The sequence below is a fragment of the Barbatula barbatula genome, assembly GCF_947034865.1.
Source record: "Barbatula barbatula genome assembly, chromosome: 16".
NCBI classification, from domain to species: domain Eukaryota; kingdom Metazoa; phylum Chordata; class Actinopteri; order Cypriniformes; family Nemacheilidae; genus Barbatula; species Barbatula barbatula.
The window spans coordinates 9,226,283-9,245,556 of record NC_136779.1 but is presented as its reverse complement, the minus strand read 5'-3'; the positions used below and the strand labels follow the sequence as shown (position 1 = coordinate 9,245,556).

Sequence of the window (19,274 nt, the reverse complement as noted above, 5' to 3'; positions counted from 1 at the left end):
AAATGCTCTGGGATCATTTTTACATTCAGTATGAAGTTGAGCAATGTTTCAGAGTTCTTTGGGCCCTTGGTTAACACTTTAAAAGGCTTAGAGATTAAAACTCCAAACATTTAGAAAGGGAATTACAACAGGCAAACAAAATGACCCTTCTTATAATGGCAGCAACATACCATAGAACCTGCACAACCATAACTGAATACCGTAAGTTCCACACATCAATCGGTCACTTAAAACAAGTAAACTTAAAAAAACTTCACCTCATAAAAATAAAAAAAAGCTGGAGGACAATGTAGTGTTTTCTGATCTTTGTTATTCCTCTTTCACAGAAAGAACTTATATGCTGAGACATGAGTATAATTACAGCAAGCCTAATGTGTGCTAACAAAAATATTAATAATAATATATAATAAAATAAAAAACATTCAAATACAGTATTTTTTTTGCCTGAAAATACAAAACTACACGAGAAAGCATTAAAATCATATTTGTAGATCAGAATAACATATTAACATTTTAAAAAAGCAAGTGCTAATCACATTGTTTTTTTGTTAATTTTTTATATCATACATATATTTCAGCACATCTGCTGTCAAAAACAGTCGTGGAGGAAGCCATAGTGGTATGGCTCTGCCTCTAATCCGAGAAACGGTTCTCTATAGCTTCTAGTGGCTCCGGCCGCGGCTAGGTCTGTACATATACGGCAGCACAACTCGTCTTCGATCTCCACGCTGAAGACGCACAGGGCACGCACACACCGTAAGACTATGCGGTCAGAAGGAGCGAAGAAAGTTTACTCCCTTCCCAAACTCAATACCACTGTGGTACCACCTCCATAATCTCCTTAATCCTGAGTCAACATATTGCTTCACAATATTTTCCTCTTCCAAATTTTCCGCTGTTCTCCCAACCATCATTTCTCCGTATGTTGAGAGTATTCGAAGTAGAACTCCTTGCATCCAAGATACCTTTCCGGTTAGCAATATACAGGAGTCTGCGATCCATTACTGAGGCAGCTTTACACGGAGTTCTGTGTTTCACTGTTGTAGTTCTCTTAAATGTATTAATTCTGACGTTTTGTTATCCACACACACTGTGCACAAAAGGTATCTCTGGCCCAGAAATGGCAGGCGGTCTGGATCTGTAGGCAGGTAAAATGAAGACCAGGGTGCTGTGATGAGGGATGAGCTTAATCTCAGTTGTGCTGTAACGTGTTGGATTCTATGGGAGGTGCAGAGTCATAAAGAGTGTCCGTGTCATGGGTTGGCTCTCCGGCCAATGTGCAAGGATTGGACAATGTACCTGCGCCGCAGTCACAAAAAAACCTAGATAGGGCAGATTAGAAGAGGGATTAGTGAAGATGAATATGTGCTCTCACTGTAACTATGGCAACACTTGTGGGTTTAGTACACTAAGAATATACAGATAAAACACCTAAAGAAAGACCTAGTTAACGCACACTAACCTATCATGCCGTATAAACTCCACATCATGCCCTTGGTGGCACTTCTTAATACAATTCACGCAAATTGCATTTCGGTCTGTTGTGTTACAGGTATGACACCTGACGCAAGAGAAGAGAAAAGGTTGAAATACAACGATTTCCGATAGTTTGCAAAGCAGACTATTTTAAATTGCCTGCTTTTGGATTACCTGTAGAAATCGTGCATGGGGTAGCTGGTGTAACTGGAAATCTTGTACAGGCACTGACCTCTGCTTACAGCCTTTTCTATGGCATCTTGATTGTTCATGATTTTATTATCTGGACAGTTGGGGGAAAAACATTCGTTTTAGGGACATGGCACCAAAAAAGTGGTTTTCAAAGATACCAGTTTCAATGATAATGTTACCTTTCATTGTAACGTTGACACCAGAAGCTAGAAATAAGCCTCCAAATCTATTATTGAATATTTGATTGCCTTCCAGGGTTGCGGTGGCATGGTTCGTAATTTCAATGCCTTTCCATTTTAAAGCAGGACAGAGGAAGAGAAAAAGTTTTAGAATAATGGATTGAAAACAACATAGTACGTCTAATTTAAGTCACAATAAAAAGACAAACAGGTCTTTTATACTGCATCACTCAAAAAGCATTGAAGAGGCACTTTGGACCTTAACTGTGTACTGACCTGCAGCAAAACCATCAAATATCCGGTTCTTTCGCAGCACCGGGTGGCTGTTTGTGCTGATGAGAACACCAGCCTGTGCATTTCTGAAGATGTCGTTCTCTTCCAACAACCCTGAATTTACAAATATACACACTGCTATTAGCTTTATGGTCAACACTATTTCTTCAATATTCAGACGATTAGGTACAAAGTTATTTCTTCCTCAACACAGATTAAGCCCAACTAAAATGGCTTTTTAGGATGAATCATTAAGCAAACTCAAGATCTTTGCTCTTTGTCTTGGAATTGGCACTGTTTATTATTCTTTGACTGAAAATCAGCTGGTGTAGCGTTTTCTATACTGTATCCATGAGCAAACAGAGATCTTCCACTCCATTCTTACCCCTCCCACCGTTGAATATGCAAATGCCCCCATCCCGACCATCGTGAATCTTATTTCTGCGCAGCGTGGGGTTGCTGTCCGTCTTAATCCACACCCCTGCCATGGCATTATCAAAGATCTCATTGTCCTCGATGAAGCCCAGCCCTAAAAACAAATCACCCAAGACATTGTTGTTCTCAAATCTGGGCAGCTCAATGTAGCAGTGGCAGAAGTATGATGAAAACACATTTTACTGCATTGTGGCAAAATTATAGCACAAAAAAAGAGAAATTACTCAGATGAAAGCTCAATGTGGCACATCAGTCAAATACAAACAGAGAAGCATCAGATACAATACTTACCAGAGTTGTACACAAGGATGCCTCCATTTTGCCCACCCCATATTTTATTTCTTCTGATTTTTGGATTGCTTCCAGTTCTTTGTTCGAAACAAAAAAAAAATCAATATACAGGAATGCATTACAGCTGTTATGATTAAAAAGTTTATTCTCTTTATACTTTTTATAAATTCAGTTACTTTCCCAACCTGATCTGGACGCCAGAGTACATGTGATTGTAGATATCATTATCCTCCAGTACGCCGTGTCCATTGTCATAGAAATACACCCCAACCTTAATAGAAAAATGGAAATTTTAACTTGAGGCCAGAGAAGAACAAAACCTAGATGAGAATCCACATTACTGTTTAAGTTCCAAACCTGTTTGCCGCTGTGTATCCTGTTCCTCCTGAGCACTGGTGTGCTTCCTGTTGTGACCCACACGCCTGCCAGAGTGTTGCTGTACACCTCATTCTCCTCTATTACACCCTGGCCCTTCTCATGCTGCAAACATTAAAAAGACAGAACAGACCAGATCAGGTAATAACAATGCATTTAAGAAGTATATGTGGTGTAGTTGATGGTACAATCCTCCTTGTATTAAAATTAAGAGCTGCACAATGCTCACCACATAAATCCCTCCATGCTGGCCATCATGGATCTTGTTGTGTCTCACAATAGGACAGCTGTTCGTTCTGATCTGAATTCCAGCCAAGGCATTTCCATAAATATCATTTCCCTCAATTAGGCCTCTACCATCACCAAATATGTAAACGCCCCCTTGGTTTCCATTGAAGATGGCATTTCCCCTAGATTAAGAATAGAAACATATTTTTTAGGTGCTGAGTGTTTAGTGAAATGCTTTACAAGCAAACCTGACTTCATAATTAATATATCGAGTCCATAATTATTTTCAGGTTGAAAAGTATTTTTGTTTTTATCATTATTAGCATGGCACTGAAAAGTGAATTTCTAATACTGACCGTATAGTTGGATCACTGTTGGAGGTGATCCATACCCCGGCGAAGTTATTGGCATAGATTTTATTTTCTATAAACTGGCCTCGGCCCTTCTCATGTACGTAGATGCCCCCCGTTTGGCCGTGGTGGATCTCACAGCGTACCACAGTGGGGTTAGCATATGCTTTCACCTCAAACCCTGCGATCCTGTTCCTGTGGATATTACAGCTCTCAAAGTAGCCCTGCAAGAGGGAGACAGTTCACTGAATACTGGTCAGAATGGTTGGTGTCAGTGAATGAACAGTTGTTTGGAACATTTACCATGCCATGGTCGAAGGTAAACACTCCTACGTCTCTGCCGTGGTGGATATGATTACGTCTGATTATAGGATTGCCGTGGTTTTTTACCCAGATACCCGCAAGCGCATTGTTTGAGATTTCATTGTCTTCATAAATACCCTGCAACACAACATTGTTCAGACACGTGATCAGCAAGGGACAAAAAAGAAGGAAGACTGCACCCCTTCTTACCTAACTCCCAAAAAATCTTCTTTAATGTTCCTCATTAAATGTTACATAATTAAAAACAGGCAACTGTTTGCCAATAATAGATATTTTTCACTTAGCAACACAAACAAACTATCAGAATTGGGAAATTATAATAGGGAATTTTGGAAATATCAGTTCAAATGTTTATTAGTTTAACAGTCACCTAAACTATTTTTATGAAATAGGTTGATGCTTTGTGCCGCTTGAGGAGTTTATACAGAATACTGTTGCCTCAGGAGACTTCCATACACAGCCACTAGATGGCGCGTCTACGTCATCATACAGCGTTTGTCTGCATTAATCCACAAGTAATAAAGGTATTTGCAAACACTGCATGTTATGGTTTCAGTTCATTTAAATGTATGAATCCACTAGAGACTTCAACCCGTTTATATATAGACATTGACTAGATCAGCCTTTTGTATAGTTTGAAGCTATAAATAATGTTAAAGCATATCATATACACGTCTCAAATTTCAGACTCAGGTTGTATGTTATACGTTAAAAAATGCTGTTCAGTTCCCCACTTATTTAAAAATGACAACACACTCTTTTTGAGTAGCAAAACAGCTGTGTTTGCTGTCTATTTTTCACGGACTCTCTGGATACATAATGATAACTTGCAAAATGATGTTCAGAATTAAGGCGGTCGTGATGCATTTATAACAAGCGTGTGCATGATATAGAGAGCGTAGAAAGGATCCTGTTGGCCGGCTGTATGATGACTATGCGTACATCCCCAAACCCCAATCCCCTCACGAATGAAAAATAATCCAATTTATGCAATTTATGTGGGTAATACCAGCGTGGTAAAAAAAAACGGAAATCCACATTTATATGGAAAAATCTCATGCTTGATTGTTGTTTGTCGAAACAGTGTCCAAACATTAACTACAGCTCTTTAACAGAGAATTTATGTACATACCTGTGCGTGATCAGTGATGTACAGCCCAACGTTTTCACAATCGCTGATGTTGCAATGTTTTATGGTAGGACCAGCACCCTGGCCGCTTACACATACCGCTGATCCCACTGTTAAAAAAAAATCACCCTGTTAATAAAGTTTCTGTGCTTTAACATGATACGGGATCAAAATTACTACTTAAATGTAAAGATCTTAAATGCATTTAACCTTAAAGTGATAGTTCACCCAAACATTCTGTCAACATTTACTTACCCTCTTATCATTTCAAAACTCTTATTTTTTTCTTCCGCAAAACACAAAATACATTTTTAAGAAAGTTGGTAACCGAAGAGCACTGAGCCCCCTTCACTTTTATTGTAAAGGCAAAACCAATACAAGTGAATGGGGGTCAGTGAACAACATTCTTCAAAATATATTCATTTTTGTTCTGTGGGAGAAAGAAAGTCATACAAGTTTGAAATGACAAGAGTGTGAGTAAATGATGACAGATTTTTGTTTTTGAGTGAACTATCACTTTAATCTATATTTTCCACATGGATATTGTTAATTTACACTAACTGCACATAAAAAAAGATTTGTCATAAAACATTTATAAATGTCAGATGTATGGTTGGTTAGATCAGTGCAAGTCTAAGGACAGTACATGCTTTTATAAATGTAAGTTTATTCATTGGTGTGTAGTGGAAAAAGAAGGGACCTGTGCAGGTGCTGCGGATAACACAGTGGTCGATGTTTGGGCTGCAGTTAACGGTGATCTCCAAACAGTGATGAGCATTATGATGCTGGGCTGATTTATCATCAGGGTTGAACTGTATGTGAAATAGACCAAAACATTATTTATAATATTTATTTATATATTTCACAATATTATACTCCATGTATGTATCATTCTTAAAACTATACTAAGTCATATCAGTCAACACTGGATGTTAAAAAACCTACAAAGTTTCAAAGAGCAAATGCATCATAATCTATTTTGAAGGTAGACGGTCTGGAAAAACTGTATAACCCAGTCTAACATACAGCTCAGCTAATTATTTACAAATGTTGCACAGCAGACTGCTTGTGTTACCGTTTTGTTTTGCACCCCATGTTGATTTGCATGTTGATAGGCAACAGCTATAATTGCTCAAATGAACAGTGTCTCATGATTAACTGATTTAAGTATTGCAGTATTTAATATAAATGTCTGGATTACATCTAGAAAACAAACAGAATCTTATAAATAAATATGACAGTAAGTACGTCCTTAAAAATGTCTAACAAGATTTCATCTTAATAAAAAAGAAAAAAATGTTGATATAAGTACGAGCAAGCAACATGATCAAATGTGTACAAAAATTATCATCAAAATCATCAATCAAAAACAAGGGCTTAAAGGTCCAGTGTGTAATTTTTGGGATGATCTATTAATAGAAATGCAATATAATATACATAGTTATCCCTTCAGAGGTGTATAAAGAGCTTACACAATGAATCGTTATATTTTTATTACATTAGAATGACACATCTATCTACATACACTGTGGGTCCCCTTACATGTAATTCGCCATCTTCTGTCAGCCGTCTTAGTGTTTCGAAAAAGAGGGGTGGAGTGAGCGGTTGGTTGCAATAAGCAACCTTGCTACTATATTTAACTGACTGGACCTTTAAAGGTGGGGTGCCACAGTGTTTCATGCATACGGTCTTCTTAACACTCTAAAAAGGGCTGGCATTCTCATGGTCAACTTTTAAAAAAACGAGTTGGACGTATGACGTAGTATTTCTGTGCTCGATACACTCCCCCCGCGTTCATATAGGTTTCGGAAAGTTCTTCCAACATGAAATTCCCTTATGCAACAACTTTTACTGGTTCAGGACTCCGCTGTTTTCGCAAATAATCGTACAGTTGTTATCGGTCTTTTATAAATGTGATCAAACTAAAGTCTCTTCGACGATACGAAGTATGCAATACTACTCTACAGGTACTCAAGATTAATATGAGATTGGCAGAAACTGTGCGCTACGTCCGCTTTAAGAAATCCTGCACTTACCCTGATGGTCATGTAGCCCACATATGCGTCTTCAGATCCCTCCATAAAGACAAACGTTGAATCTCTAGTGTTTTCAATGACAACCTTGTCAGCTACCTTCCCTGAGGCTGTACAAACAGAAACAGGGTGTTTGTGACTTCAGCCCAAGGATGTAAGGTCACAAGGTCAAGGCAGAAGTTAAGATAAAAAGGTAAATGCTATTGAGCAAGAACGAAAAAACAGGGTTGTCGGGTTTACCTGCACCAATCATTGTGATGGGGGACTCAATATAGATCCATTCATCTGTGTAAATGCCAGAATGGACAAATATCAGGCCGTCGAAATGGCCTTCCTGCACCCCTCCCAGTGCATCTTCAATGGTGTCGTAATACTGGCAACCAGAAAAACACTGCCATTATAGCGGAGATGAAAAGCATCAATGCAATTATTGAATTTTGATCACATATAAAGCTATATAAAGTTACATTTACAAGTCAAAGATCCATACCAACATATTCTCTCTGCCTTTATATCTGGCGGGATTGCTATAAAAGTGCTCTGCAAAACCAGGTTTAACATGTGCTCCTTTATACTGTAGATACAAAAGCAAAGACAAAAGAAAATGACTTATTATGTAGTCTCATTTGAACATATGCTGGTGAGCCATGTGATTTCAAGATGAATGTTAATAAATAGGGGACTTTGTGTTACAAATTGTAAAATATATAGGTAAAGAACAATTTTACTTTCTGATGAAACAAACTTGATTGGTGCAACATAAGCATTGTAAGTGATGTCATCATGGTTTCATAGCATCCGGCATAAATTCACTGCAAACTGCTTAAATATCGGGATGGTTTTAACCAAAAAAAATTAGGGTTCTCTGAAAATAATAAGCAAGCCAAGCATGCTTGTGTGCATACAATTTTGTCTGATGTTCTTGTGTAAGTTCGGGGCAACATGTGCATATATAAAATGACGTTTTCAATAACTTTTTTACATTTTAAATACGAAAATAAACACTCATACCAACTGCTGAAAACTCTCCTTCCATGGATTGGGCTGCTCATACTCTTCTGGGTTAATCTGGTAGAATTTCCCTGGCTCTGGATGCATCATGGGTCGCGTGTACTCAAACACCTCCATGTACAACCTCTTCCTGCGAAACAAACAGACAGAAAAAATAATTACTCACAAAATCAGTACCATTGATTCTAAACATCAGTCCTTTTATGCTCATGTTGTGTGTAAGCAAATTTCATTACATTTACTTGTCAATTGCCACTTTTTTAAGTGACTCTTCGGTTTATCTGGCCATTCGTCCTAATCTACTAACTCGATCATTAAAAAGACAAGCATTTCTGCACATCCAAACACTACTATTGAAAGACACTCACCAGAGAATGGGGTCATTTGCAAGCTCACTGAATCGCTTGCATACGCAGGCAGCCTGGCACAGATCCTGCTCCAGCAGGTAGGAGAAGATCTTTAGAACAACTTCATCCGGAAGCTTCTCTTGGAGATACTGCTCTGCAGGGGCGGCTGAATATATTATCACAAACAACATACATTTGAACTTTGTGTAAATATGTTAAGGGTATTTGGCACTATCAACACTTGTGGTAAGACTGTAAGGCATAACATTTGGGCCTTTTTATTATTGTTTTAAAATAGCTTTGCCTTACTGAAACTTGAGTCACAACTGGAAATATCTCAAAATTGCACACTCACCTGGCAGGTCTTGGGATTTTCCTGACACTCTTGCACGTTTAGCTCTGTGACCAAAATTTTCTGTGGCTGAAGTGGAGGCACCCTGCGCACAAAAACAAGATCAGTAATGTGCTTCTGAACTACTAGAACTAAATAGTCAGCCTGAATAAATGCTCATCTTTACCTCCATACTGCTTTTTGTGGGGCAAACGGTTCTTTTAGGCAACAGGGACTTTCTGCGGAGTTGGTATGGACTGTTTTGAGCTCCTGGACCGGATTCTTCTGCAACCATATCTGCAGGGATGTCCTCATCTACAGAGAACACAGAAAAAATTAACATTTAGTTCAACTAGACGTCTCCACCTGCCTTGCACGAGCTCAAAGTTCCACTGCACACTTCTGATTTTCATAAGCGTGCATGTTGTGTACTGCGCCTGTAGGAGCAAAGGGAGAAACTCTAAGAGAACCAGGAGAAGTCTAACGACGACCCACAGGGAAGCATTTCAATTGGTGATTATAAAGCAGGACATGTGTGCACAAATAATCCACTACTGCAAAGAAAACAGCCATAGCAGGAAAGACAACACTTCCACCCATCGCTACAGAACGCTACACATCTTAAAACCTTCCACACTTCTTCTGTAATGTAAACAAAGAATCTTCATCCGAGTATGACGCTCTATCTTCAACTACAAATGTTTTAGGTTCCCTCTTTACCTCTGTTTGTGTGTGCGGGTACCCTACCTACCTGGCGTACCTGAGCGGCTTACAGTCTGTCCTTCTCTACAGCACATTTGGTACCTGGAGACAACATTCAAAAGCGAAAGATGAGTATGGAAAGCTCGGCTGAAAATCTGTGCCCAGTCGACTGGATCAGTGGATTAAGCACGCCATTGAGATGACAAGATTAAAGTGATCGTTCACCAAATTCTGCCATCATTTACTCAGCCTCCTGTCATTTCAAACCTTTATGACTTTCTTTCTTCCACAGCACGTTGGTAACCAAACAACACTGGCCCCCATTCATTTCTATAGTGGTAAGTTAACAGCATTCTTCAAAATATCTTATTTTGTGTTCTGCGGCAGTTAGGAAGACTGTGAGTAAATGACAGATTTTTATTTTAGTGTGAACTATCACTTTAAAACGCATAACACTCACTACACAAAAATAGGGGTGCCAGGACTCTGCTCACTCTCTGTCTGCTTACATATGGGTCGGTTTTCCCTTTAAAGAAAGATGTATGAGAGTAAAGCCAAATGTCACAGAAGAGATGCAGTCTAACCTGGAGAGGAAATATGTGCCCAAACAGAGCCTGCATTATTTACACTGATACTGTGTAAATAGACACAAGTTGAATGTTATTCTTCCTTTTTATAATGCCTAATCATAGTTTTAATGTGTTTGCAAAGGAGCCTATACACTGCACTTGCTTATCTCACTCGATGCTTAATCTTGAAATACATTGTTATGGACGGTTCCCATTTAAACTATAAACTAATGTTTGGTCTCCCCAGCAACGTATGCGCCCTACTGATCCAAATTAACCATTCAGTCCTTTAAAGATCATGAAAGTGTGGTCTCAAAACATGAGTATATTTTCCAAAACAAAGCTGAAAGTCGATGGGGGGCTGTCACCCAACTAAACCTGAAGACAAAGGTTTCTGATTGATCATCGCAGATCCACTTCCACCGGCACAAACCATAACATGTATTGTTACAAAACTGTAACAATAACCACTCAAAACAACCTCGCAAATGTGATAAACTACAATCACGCACACATCTCTGACAGAATTCCTCTTAATCCAATCCCGTTTGCGCGTTGCGATCCCAACTGCGCAGCTAACGTTACTTGACTTAGCTAGCGTTGCTAGCTAGCAGGGTGTAAACACAGAGCAACTTGGAAAATAAAGCGTTAAACCAAACTGAAAGCATCATATGAACATCGCAAACTTGTTAGGGGACAAAATAATGCTGTTGGGAGTCAAGTTTGTGCGTCATTGTTTATTGAACAGTGGTATATTGCATACAATGGCAGCATACACTAGCAGCTACGCAGCGGCGATTTCACAGCTTAAATCTCCTTCCCACATCGCTCTTCCAACTGTAAACTATGAGGGGTGGCTTACACTGGTAAGAACCCAAACCTAATTCTCCGTTTCCAGGCCGACCGTTAAGCCGGAAACGTGACAAGTGTGTATAACGCTATCCGTCTACGGTTCTGGCCCGTGAAGCCCAAACAAAGCGCGGCCTGGCCTGCATATATGAGCCTCGACGGTTTCCACTCAAGCCGCTTTAGTAAGGGCGTGGGGCCTCAGGCAGTCCGGTTTGGGTCGGACAGAGAATGTGCCGCACACGACAAGGCGTTACATTGAAGCGTTGTTGAAGTAAAGACCCCCGGTCTTACCTCTTTCTGCGTTGTTTCTTTCCGGCTGCACCGGGCGCGGCCTCGACACTCGCCTGGGTCTCCTGCTGCTCGCTCTGACGGAGTTCATTTGGCGAGGTGACTTTAGCCAGAAAAATACACTTCCCTCGGACCTTATTCCTTTGTTCTTACCATTTACGCGAATCTCAGGTCCGAAACAATTCAAACCACCAGTCTACGACAAAGAGGACACCAACCCGGGCAGTTTTTCTTATTCGGGGTGTTGTTGGTGTGTTTTTCGGACAGCTCCCCCCTGCGCTGAGCTCCGTCTCTCTCTCTCTTTCTCTATTGCAGGAGGAGCCATTAGCATGGACATGGAGAACATGCACAAGGGGGCACTACTTTTATTTTAACAGTATAAAGTGTCGTGTTCGTTAAACCAATACGTTTAAGTGGAAAACGTGTTGTCTTTACAAGTGTGTTATTTTTCAACTGTAAGACATGGTGATTAAATAAAAGCAACGCATTTACTTTCTATAAAACAAAGTGATATGTCAACGACAAACTTTGTTATGATTTGGTTTATTTGCTAGTTACATAACACTAGAATAGAACAGAATGAAATAAAAGCAAGCGTCAAAAATTTATTTGGGAAAAACACATTTCCATTTTTGAAACCCAAGATGTTCACGTATAAAGTATCAGTTTCACACGTTCTCGCGTGTGTCCATTAGATGGCGTGTGCCCATTAGATGACATTGTCAATAACCTAAATTGTAATCGTGACAAACTTCTGAGCTGACAACACACACTCACACACACACACACACACAAAAGTACTCTGGAGCAGGATTGTTAAAGACTACAAAAATATAAGATAATAATCTGCATAAACAACTCCCGCTGAAAAAAGACAGAGATTGTATATTACGTGGAATACTTTCTAATCTACTTTAGATGATATGGATTTCCATCATACCATAAACAATTTTACACAAATCAGACCCCAAAGCTGACCCTCAGGCTGAAGCCTATTTGACTTTGTTAATATGTGACAATATTCCATTGACAAAGCTATTGTTTTGGGCAATGACCTCCGCCCGCAACTTGCATAGCTCCTTTTTGACAGCTTCATCAGTCATGCCATCAACGCGAAGTACTTTAACTTTAGCCAGAAAGGCTTCAATGATCTTCTCCCCCTCCTGTGGGTAAAATGACAAGACAAGCAAATTAATTTGAGCCACAAAACTCTAACAGAGAGAGCAGCAGGGTAGACAAAAACATCGCATTCAAAAACACTTCACATTTCACCTGTTTCTCAAGGCAGCGTTTTTTGGCTTTAGGTACAGCATCTGACCCCTCTTCAACTCTGGAGAAATCCTGGAACTCCTCAAGCTCCATTGCCTTCTCCCGTGCTTTAGCAATCACATGCTTGGGGAAGTTTGCAAGCTCTGCCACATGAATCCCAAAGCTCTGGTCACATACACCTGAATCAAATGATAAACAATAAGCATTGTTTAACAATACATCAAAGTGTCAAAACACAAGTACATCAAACACAACATTGAACTATGATCAAATTCATTTAAAATTTAAATATTTAAGCTCACTCTACAAAAAAAATTAAGATTTGTTCACAATGACTGTATTTGCATTTCTGGAAAGACACATACCTGGTTTGACCTTGTAGAGCATTGTTAGAGTGTTGTCTGTGGTCAAGGCAGTGACATGGAGATTACGGACAGTGGAGACCTGCTGTGCCAACACTGTTAGCTCGTGAAAGTGAGTGGCAAACAGGCAGGAAGACTTGATGTGGGTGGCTATGTGCTCTGAGATTGCCCAGGCCAGACCAAAACCATCATATGTGGATGTGCCTCTGCCCAACTCATCAATAATAATGAGAGAATCCTCTGTGGCTGATCTACAGAACAAAAGGACAAATATACATGAATATTTTCCCCAAAACATAACCAGCACAGAGAACACAATAATAAAACATTATAAATGCATCTAATCCTAAACCAGTATTTAAAACATGTTATATGGTGCAACTTTAACTAGTTTTAGAAATTGGAGTTCTGACCGGAGGATAGCAGCAGTCTCCAGCATTTCAGCCATAAAGGTGGACACTCCTTTTATCTGGCTATCCCCTGCACCTACTCGAGCGAGCACGCAGTCCACCACACTTAGTTCTGCCTCATCACATGGCACAAAACAGCCAATCTGTGCCATTAGAACAATAACGCCCACTTGACGGATGTAAGTGGACTTGCCACCCATATTCGGCCCTAAAAAAACATTTTATCATAAATTAATCACAAAGGCTTTGAATATACTATAATGTGTACAGTAGGCACTTTGTATATCTTTCTTGTTATGTAACAGAATCTTACCTGTGATGATATGAAACATCTCTTTACCCCTTGAGAAAGTGACATCATTAGGAATGAAAGCCACATCATCTTGGGCTTCGACACAAGGATGTCTTGATCCCTTCAGAATGAGTCTGCCTGATCCTTTCTCAAGTATTTTGGGCCTTACATAAGGCACCGGGGCAGCATGTGTCACAACGGCAAAGCTCACAACTGCATCCAGCTGAGCTATAACCTCATTCAGGGTCTGCACTGGATCCACATAACCTACAATACAAACACAGGGTCAGCAAAATATTTAAATAACCGAATTTCAGTGCCTAAAAGCATGTCAATATTAAATAAATATTCCATTTTGGACACCATTTATGGCATATTGTTTGTCAAAAGTATTTGGCACATCCTTCATCCTAAAATTGTAAATAACAGTAAAATCTGACAATAAAATTAAACAAGGCCATGCTTGGATTGAAGGGAGAAATTTGTTTCTATTTAAAATGTGCATATTAAAGGTCCAGTGTGTAATTTTTGGGGGGATATATTGACAGAAATGCTATATAATATACACAACAATGTATTCAGAGGTGTATAAAGACCTTACAAAATGAAGCAATGTGTTTTTATTAACTTAGAATGAGCTATTTCTATCTACATACACCGCGGGTCCCCTTGCATGGAATTCATCATGTTGTTTCTACAGTAGCCCTAAACGGACAAACTGCTCTATAGAGCATTATTGGTAAATACGTTATCTCCTTTGGCAAAAAAAGCAAAAATGTGACAACAGTTTCGTCCTGTGTCAGCAGGCTTAGTTCTTTGAAAGGGAGAGTTGGAGTGAGCCGTTGGTTGCAATTCACAACCTCACCGCTAGATGCTGCTAAATTTTAGGGCAATGCACGATTAATCGCAATTACCACAAATTCCTGCTGAAATCGTGCCGGCTGCAATTAAGCAAGGCATTAATTCTTGTCCCTGAAGAACGTTTCTGTGATCAGTAGGAATGCTGCTCGATCTAAAAGCAGTGTGAGTTTGAGTCGCTTATAACATGCATTCATCATCATTATAAATATACTTTATTATCACGAAAATACCTAAGGAGGCTTGAGGAACAGTGTTAAAACAATGTAGGAATTTCCTAGAAGTACATGCGTTACGGTCATCTTCTGTGGGGTATATTTGGAGTTTCTACACGAGAGCGCCCTCTGGCTTTCGGATGCAGCAGCATTTTACCGTCAGAAGCTGTTGGTTAATCGTGCACAGCCTTACTGGACCTTTAATTAGTCTTTTAAATGTAAAAATGTTAAGCTGTTTGACAGACTTTCTTACCAGAAGCGATGCTGATAATTTCTTTGACGATGGCATTCTGAGCCTCTTCATACTCTTCCCTGCTTTTAGTGTATTCGTCATTCAAAGAGCTCAGCTTGCTGCGAGACACACAATCTCAATTACTCGCAAGAAACTGTATTAGCATCAGCAAATAGCATCAGCATTTAAACATCTCATTAGGGCTGTCACGATTATTAAATGATCATCTCATCGAGAAGGGGTCATACAATCGCAAGGAGATGATTGTTTCAGATCATCACAATTAAAAACAAAAACAGATCACAATTTTGAAAAAAAAACCATAGTATTATATTCAGAACAATATGGTCATTTTAAAGCCTAATTAAAAATGTATGAGAATTGAATGTGAAAGCCCTGAAACAGACACTTAATCATCAAAGCCCCAAAACAGACAATTAATCGTCATGATCGCAATGATTTATTAGACAATTAATCGTCAGCAAAATATCATAATCGTGACAGCTCTACATCCCAAAAGCATCTTACTCTCACCTGTTTGTAAAGCGCACCCCATTTTTCTGAACGTCTAAAGTTGTAAATTTTTTGTTGTTGCGCAGGCTTTTCTCTTCTTTGCATGTGACTCGGTAGAAGTAACCTATCTGCGCATTGGAATCCAGCTTTATGGTTTTACCTGCTTCCAGCCCTAAAGCACACACCAACCAGATTCATTTTAAAAGAGCAAACATAAGAATGCCAGAAAGGAAGGAGAATTTTGACATCATGTTTACCTACCAAGTTCACGAGCCGCGCTGCTTAAGGCGGCCTGCATTGCTTTCTCCAAGCGGTCCATGCTCTCCCGGAGCTCACTTAGCGTAGGATCAAAGGAAGGTTTTACCAGGAACTCATGATGCTCAATCTGGACAAGGGACATTTAGTTTTATACATTTACATTTTAGGTACACAGCAGCAGCCAGAGAAACGTACATCAAGTCTTTTCGTTTTTTACATGACCATTAGGCTCACCTGGTTCATATCTAATGTAGTTTCAACCATCTCCTGAAATTTGCAGAAGTCAGAGATGAGGTCATTGAAAGGAGAGATGAATGCTTCATGCAGGAGGACCTGATGATTTCCTGTTAATGGGTTAAATAATAGGTACATTAAATTCATTCCATTTCTGAGCACAAGCCTTAAAATGAAATTGAATTACGTCAACAAACCACGTTTACTTCAGTAAAAGTAAAAAACATATCAATGCGGAAAATAGTATTATTACACAAGTCAACACTCTGGGGATGTTCCCTTGCAACACAAACGATGAAAGCGTTACTGTAGTTTTGCTACCGAAAAAATATAACAAATCACAAAATGTCAGTTATTGGGAATTCAAGATATTTGATTTTGCACAATTTTTATTTCTCGTTCACAGGCATTACATGTACAGGTATACAAACACAAACGATCACTAACGCCCCAAACATCAATAGTTCTGATGGCACACAGGTTTTGCTTACCACTATATCTCTCCAAAGCCAAAACCAGTCCGGAGAGTTGCCCAACAGCTTGGTAGACACGGTAACAGTCCTGTAAATTACAGTTCTGACGCTGAAACTTTTTCGCCAGCCTGTTCAAGTCTGGAAAACGGCGGAGGAGATCCTCTTGACAGCTCTTCCTCAACTCAGAGTCTTCCACAAAAGCTTCAACAAGATCTAGTCTGTTCAAAATCAAATATAACTTATATAATATACAGTATAATATAAGTCCCAATAATATTAAAGAGTTAGTTCATCCAAACAAAACTGCCTTTTTTTGTTTTGGAAGTAGTGTTGTGACCAACTCTTCTCAAGCTTCAAGCTGTAACTATCTTGGAGTGATCTATTGTTTTTTCCAAAACTGTATATACTGTATACTGTGCACGAAAATATCGCTGCTTTCCTTCTGAAACTTTTAATTATTATTATTACCATTTATGTTTGTTACCCAGTTTTGCGAAAATCTAAGCAATAAAGTATATAATAAAGTATACAAAAGTGCTTGTCAACTTTGACAACACAGTATTTAATCATTTAAAAAGTACAGGGTTTTTTTTCCATGTCCTGACAAATTTGGACATCCAAGCTGTTTGGAAGGACAGTGACAGCAAGTAAAGACCTCACCTCTCATCTATTTTGTTTTTGTCTCTAAGAGGCTGTTTAATCCACTGGTTGACAAGCCGCTGTCCTTGTGGGGTACGACATTTGTTCAAAAGACCTGCCAGAGAGTGAGTGCCTGTTTTATCATCAGAGGAACCCTGCAAAAAATATTAGAAACACATAGCTCAATTACATGATTTTCTAGAAATTCTATACCAAGATTTGTTTTAATGACTCCTGACCTGGAAGAGATTCAGGGCTTGCACAGCAGCATGATCCAAACGCATGTACTGGTTGAGATCAAATGTGGTTATCTTGAAGGTACCAAAATTACCCTCATCTGAGAGGAGCTCCAGGTATTTGATGACTGCTTCCAAGCAAGATATGGCAATCTGCAAAAGGCAATTCAATACAATTACTTTGATCAATTTTTTTTGGAAACACCATAATTAAATTGGTTTTGAGAGCTCCAAACCTGTTTATCCATCTCAGGAAGGGCAGCACTGGACACAGTTTCTCCCTTGCGGGCCTTAAGTAGCCGATTCAGATCCTGCACAATGTCTTTGGTTATGAACTCTGATTTCTTTCTCTCTGTGAGCAGAACACCACCACGCTGTACCACCTGAATTACAAACATCAACCAACACGTATTCAGAGGTCGTAATCTTACTTAAAACATCACATACAAGCAGTCAATAAAACTTACACTAACTGTAAGCAAACTACCTGTTTGAGCTTTCCAAGGTCTCCAGCTGCATCTCCTCCAGGAAGCACACACTCTTTGGGGCCGATCTGTACAAGTAAAGCCTCCAGATTGGAGAACTGATCATTGTCCGGGAACTCGCACACACCGATCTTTCTGAGTGTGGAGTCCACGTAACCCACACCAACAACACGTTGTCCATCACTTCCAGTGCCAAGACGGACTCCAACAACACCAGCAGCTGCCTCTCCTGGTCCACCTCCTCCACTGCCAAATAAAATCTCCTCAAACTGGGTCAGGTTTCCTGGAGATCCCTGTCATGCAAGAGATGATGGCATGGAAATTATAAAACATTTTGAGGTGACACTTGGTGAATACATAGTAAGAATTCCAAGATACCTTGAAAGCCAACAGCCAGCCATGATCTTTGCTGCTTTTACTGGCATTCCTGTAAACTTCCACTCGATACTGTCTGACCAACAGCAGGTCCCTCACAAATGTTTCAAAATTCGATTTACTGAGGACCACACCCTCCAGCCTGTTTTTTCCTGTGTTGTATTGAGAAATACAGTACAGACAGTATTGTTATAAACATAATGTTCTTCAAAGAAAGATAATAGGTCCTTTGCAAAGTTAAAATACACACATGCATACAACAAGATATGTATTAACTTATAAGTTATATATCATTTTCTCTCTTTTTTGCACTTCAGTTAGATGATTCTTTGTTTCTAAGACAGTCCAAGAAACATTAGATCCTATTTAACATGTTATGACGACAATGACAATAAATGGCACATTTAAAAATTATTATAGTCAACCTGTGCCCAGGTATTTGATGACCCCATTCGTCTTGAAAACCTCCTTGGCTGCAAAAAGCGCATCTTTTCCATGCACCGTATAGTAATCATTTCGATCAAATATCCTCACGGTGGTGTCTGGCTTTTCAGGCATAGAAAAATAACATTTCAGAAATACATTTTCAGAAGCACTGTCCATGGACAGATTTTGTTTAGGTTGCACCGCCATGCTGTAGTCTCCCGCCACAGCACAGACGCGCGGGAGGGTCAAAGGCAAAGGGGGCGGAGTCAAATGACGACACTTCGTATCCAAAACACAATGTATTATAAACATCCATATGGTATGTTTTTAATGTATGAGGGTTTAATAATGTATGGACAGCATACAATTATTTTAAAACGCATTATGGGTGTAAGGTGTATTCAAATCTGGATGTAGAAGGACGCGAGTCGAGCTACATACATTTACCCAGAAAAAAAAACGGAAATACAAAACAAATACAATTTTGTTATTAAATATTAACATCCAAATAGTAACTGTTATCAAATAACTGTTAATATGAAGGGAAATGATTTGTCATACTAATGAACTTAAAATTACATATTATATAAGTATAGTATTATGTCAGTAGGTATG

At 39.2% G+C, this 19,274-nt stretch overlaps 2 protein-coding genes across 2 annotated transcripts; both read right to left on the bottom strand.

The window, feature by feature from the left end:
• Nucleotides 1-442: 442 nt before the first annotated feature.
• On the bottom strand, nt 443-11,723 carry fbxo11b (F-box protein 11b). Its single transcript, XM_079475876.1, has 22 exons — nt 11,386-11,723; nt 9,162-9,289; nt 8,999-9,080; nt 8,665-8,809; nt 8,297-8,426; nt 7,776-7,859; nt 7,526-7,658; nt 7,289-7,395; nt 5,953-6,064; nt 5,256-5,362; nt 4,103-4,240; nt 3,806-4,023; nt 3,451-3,631; nt 3,204-3,326; nt 3,032-3,117; nt 2,847-2,923; nt 2,506-2,649; nt 2,124-2,234; nt 1,848-1,955; nt 1,651-1,759; nt 1,463-1,561; nt 443-1,322 (listed from the first exon to the last, which is right to left on the bottom strand). Exons 1-22 carry the CDS (start codon nt 11,471-11,473, stop codon nt 1,193-1,195), a joined length of 2,640 nt encoding a protein of 879 aa, XP_079332002.1. The 5' UTR covers nt 11,474-11,723; the 3' UTR covers nt 443-1,192.
• msh2 (mutS homolog 2 (E. coli)) lies at nt 11,712-19,001 on the bottom strand. Its single transcript, XM_079475875.1, has 16 exons — nt 18,659-19,001; nt 18,237-18,385; nt 17,861-18,151; nt 17,610-17,756; nt 17,377-17,526; nt 17,159-17,292; nt 16,517-16,716; nt 16,026-16,135; nt 15,795-15,918; nt 15,555-15,705; nt 15,042-15,139; nt 13,737-13,982; nt 13,427-13,631; nt 13,017-13,264; nt 12,655-12,830; nt 11,712-12,545 (listed from the first exon to the last, which is right to left on the bottom strand). The coding sequence occupies exons 1-16, from the start codon at nt 18,969-18,971 to the stop codon at nt 12,375-12,377; spliced, it is 2,913 nt and encodes a 970-aa protein (XP_079332001.1). The 5' UTR covers nt 18,972-19,001; the 3' UTR covers nt 11,712-12,374.
• Nucleotides 19,002-19,274: the final 273 nt, after the last annotated feature.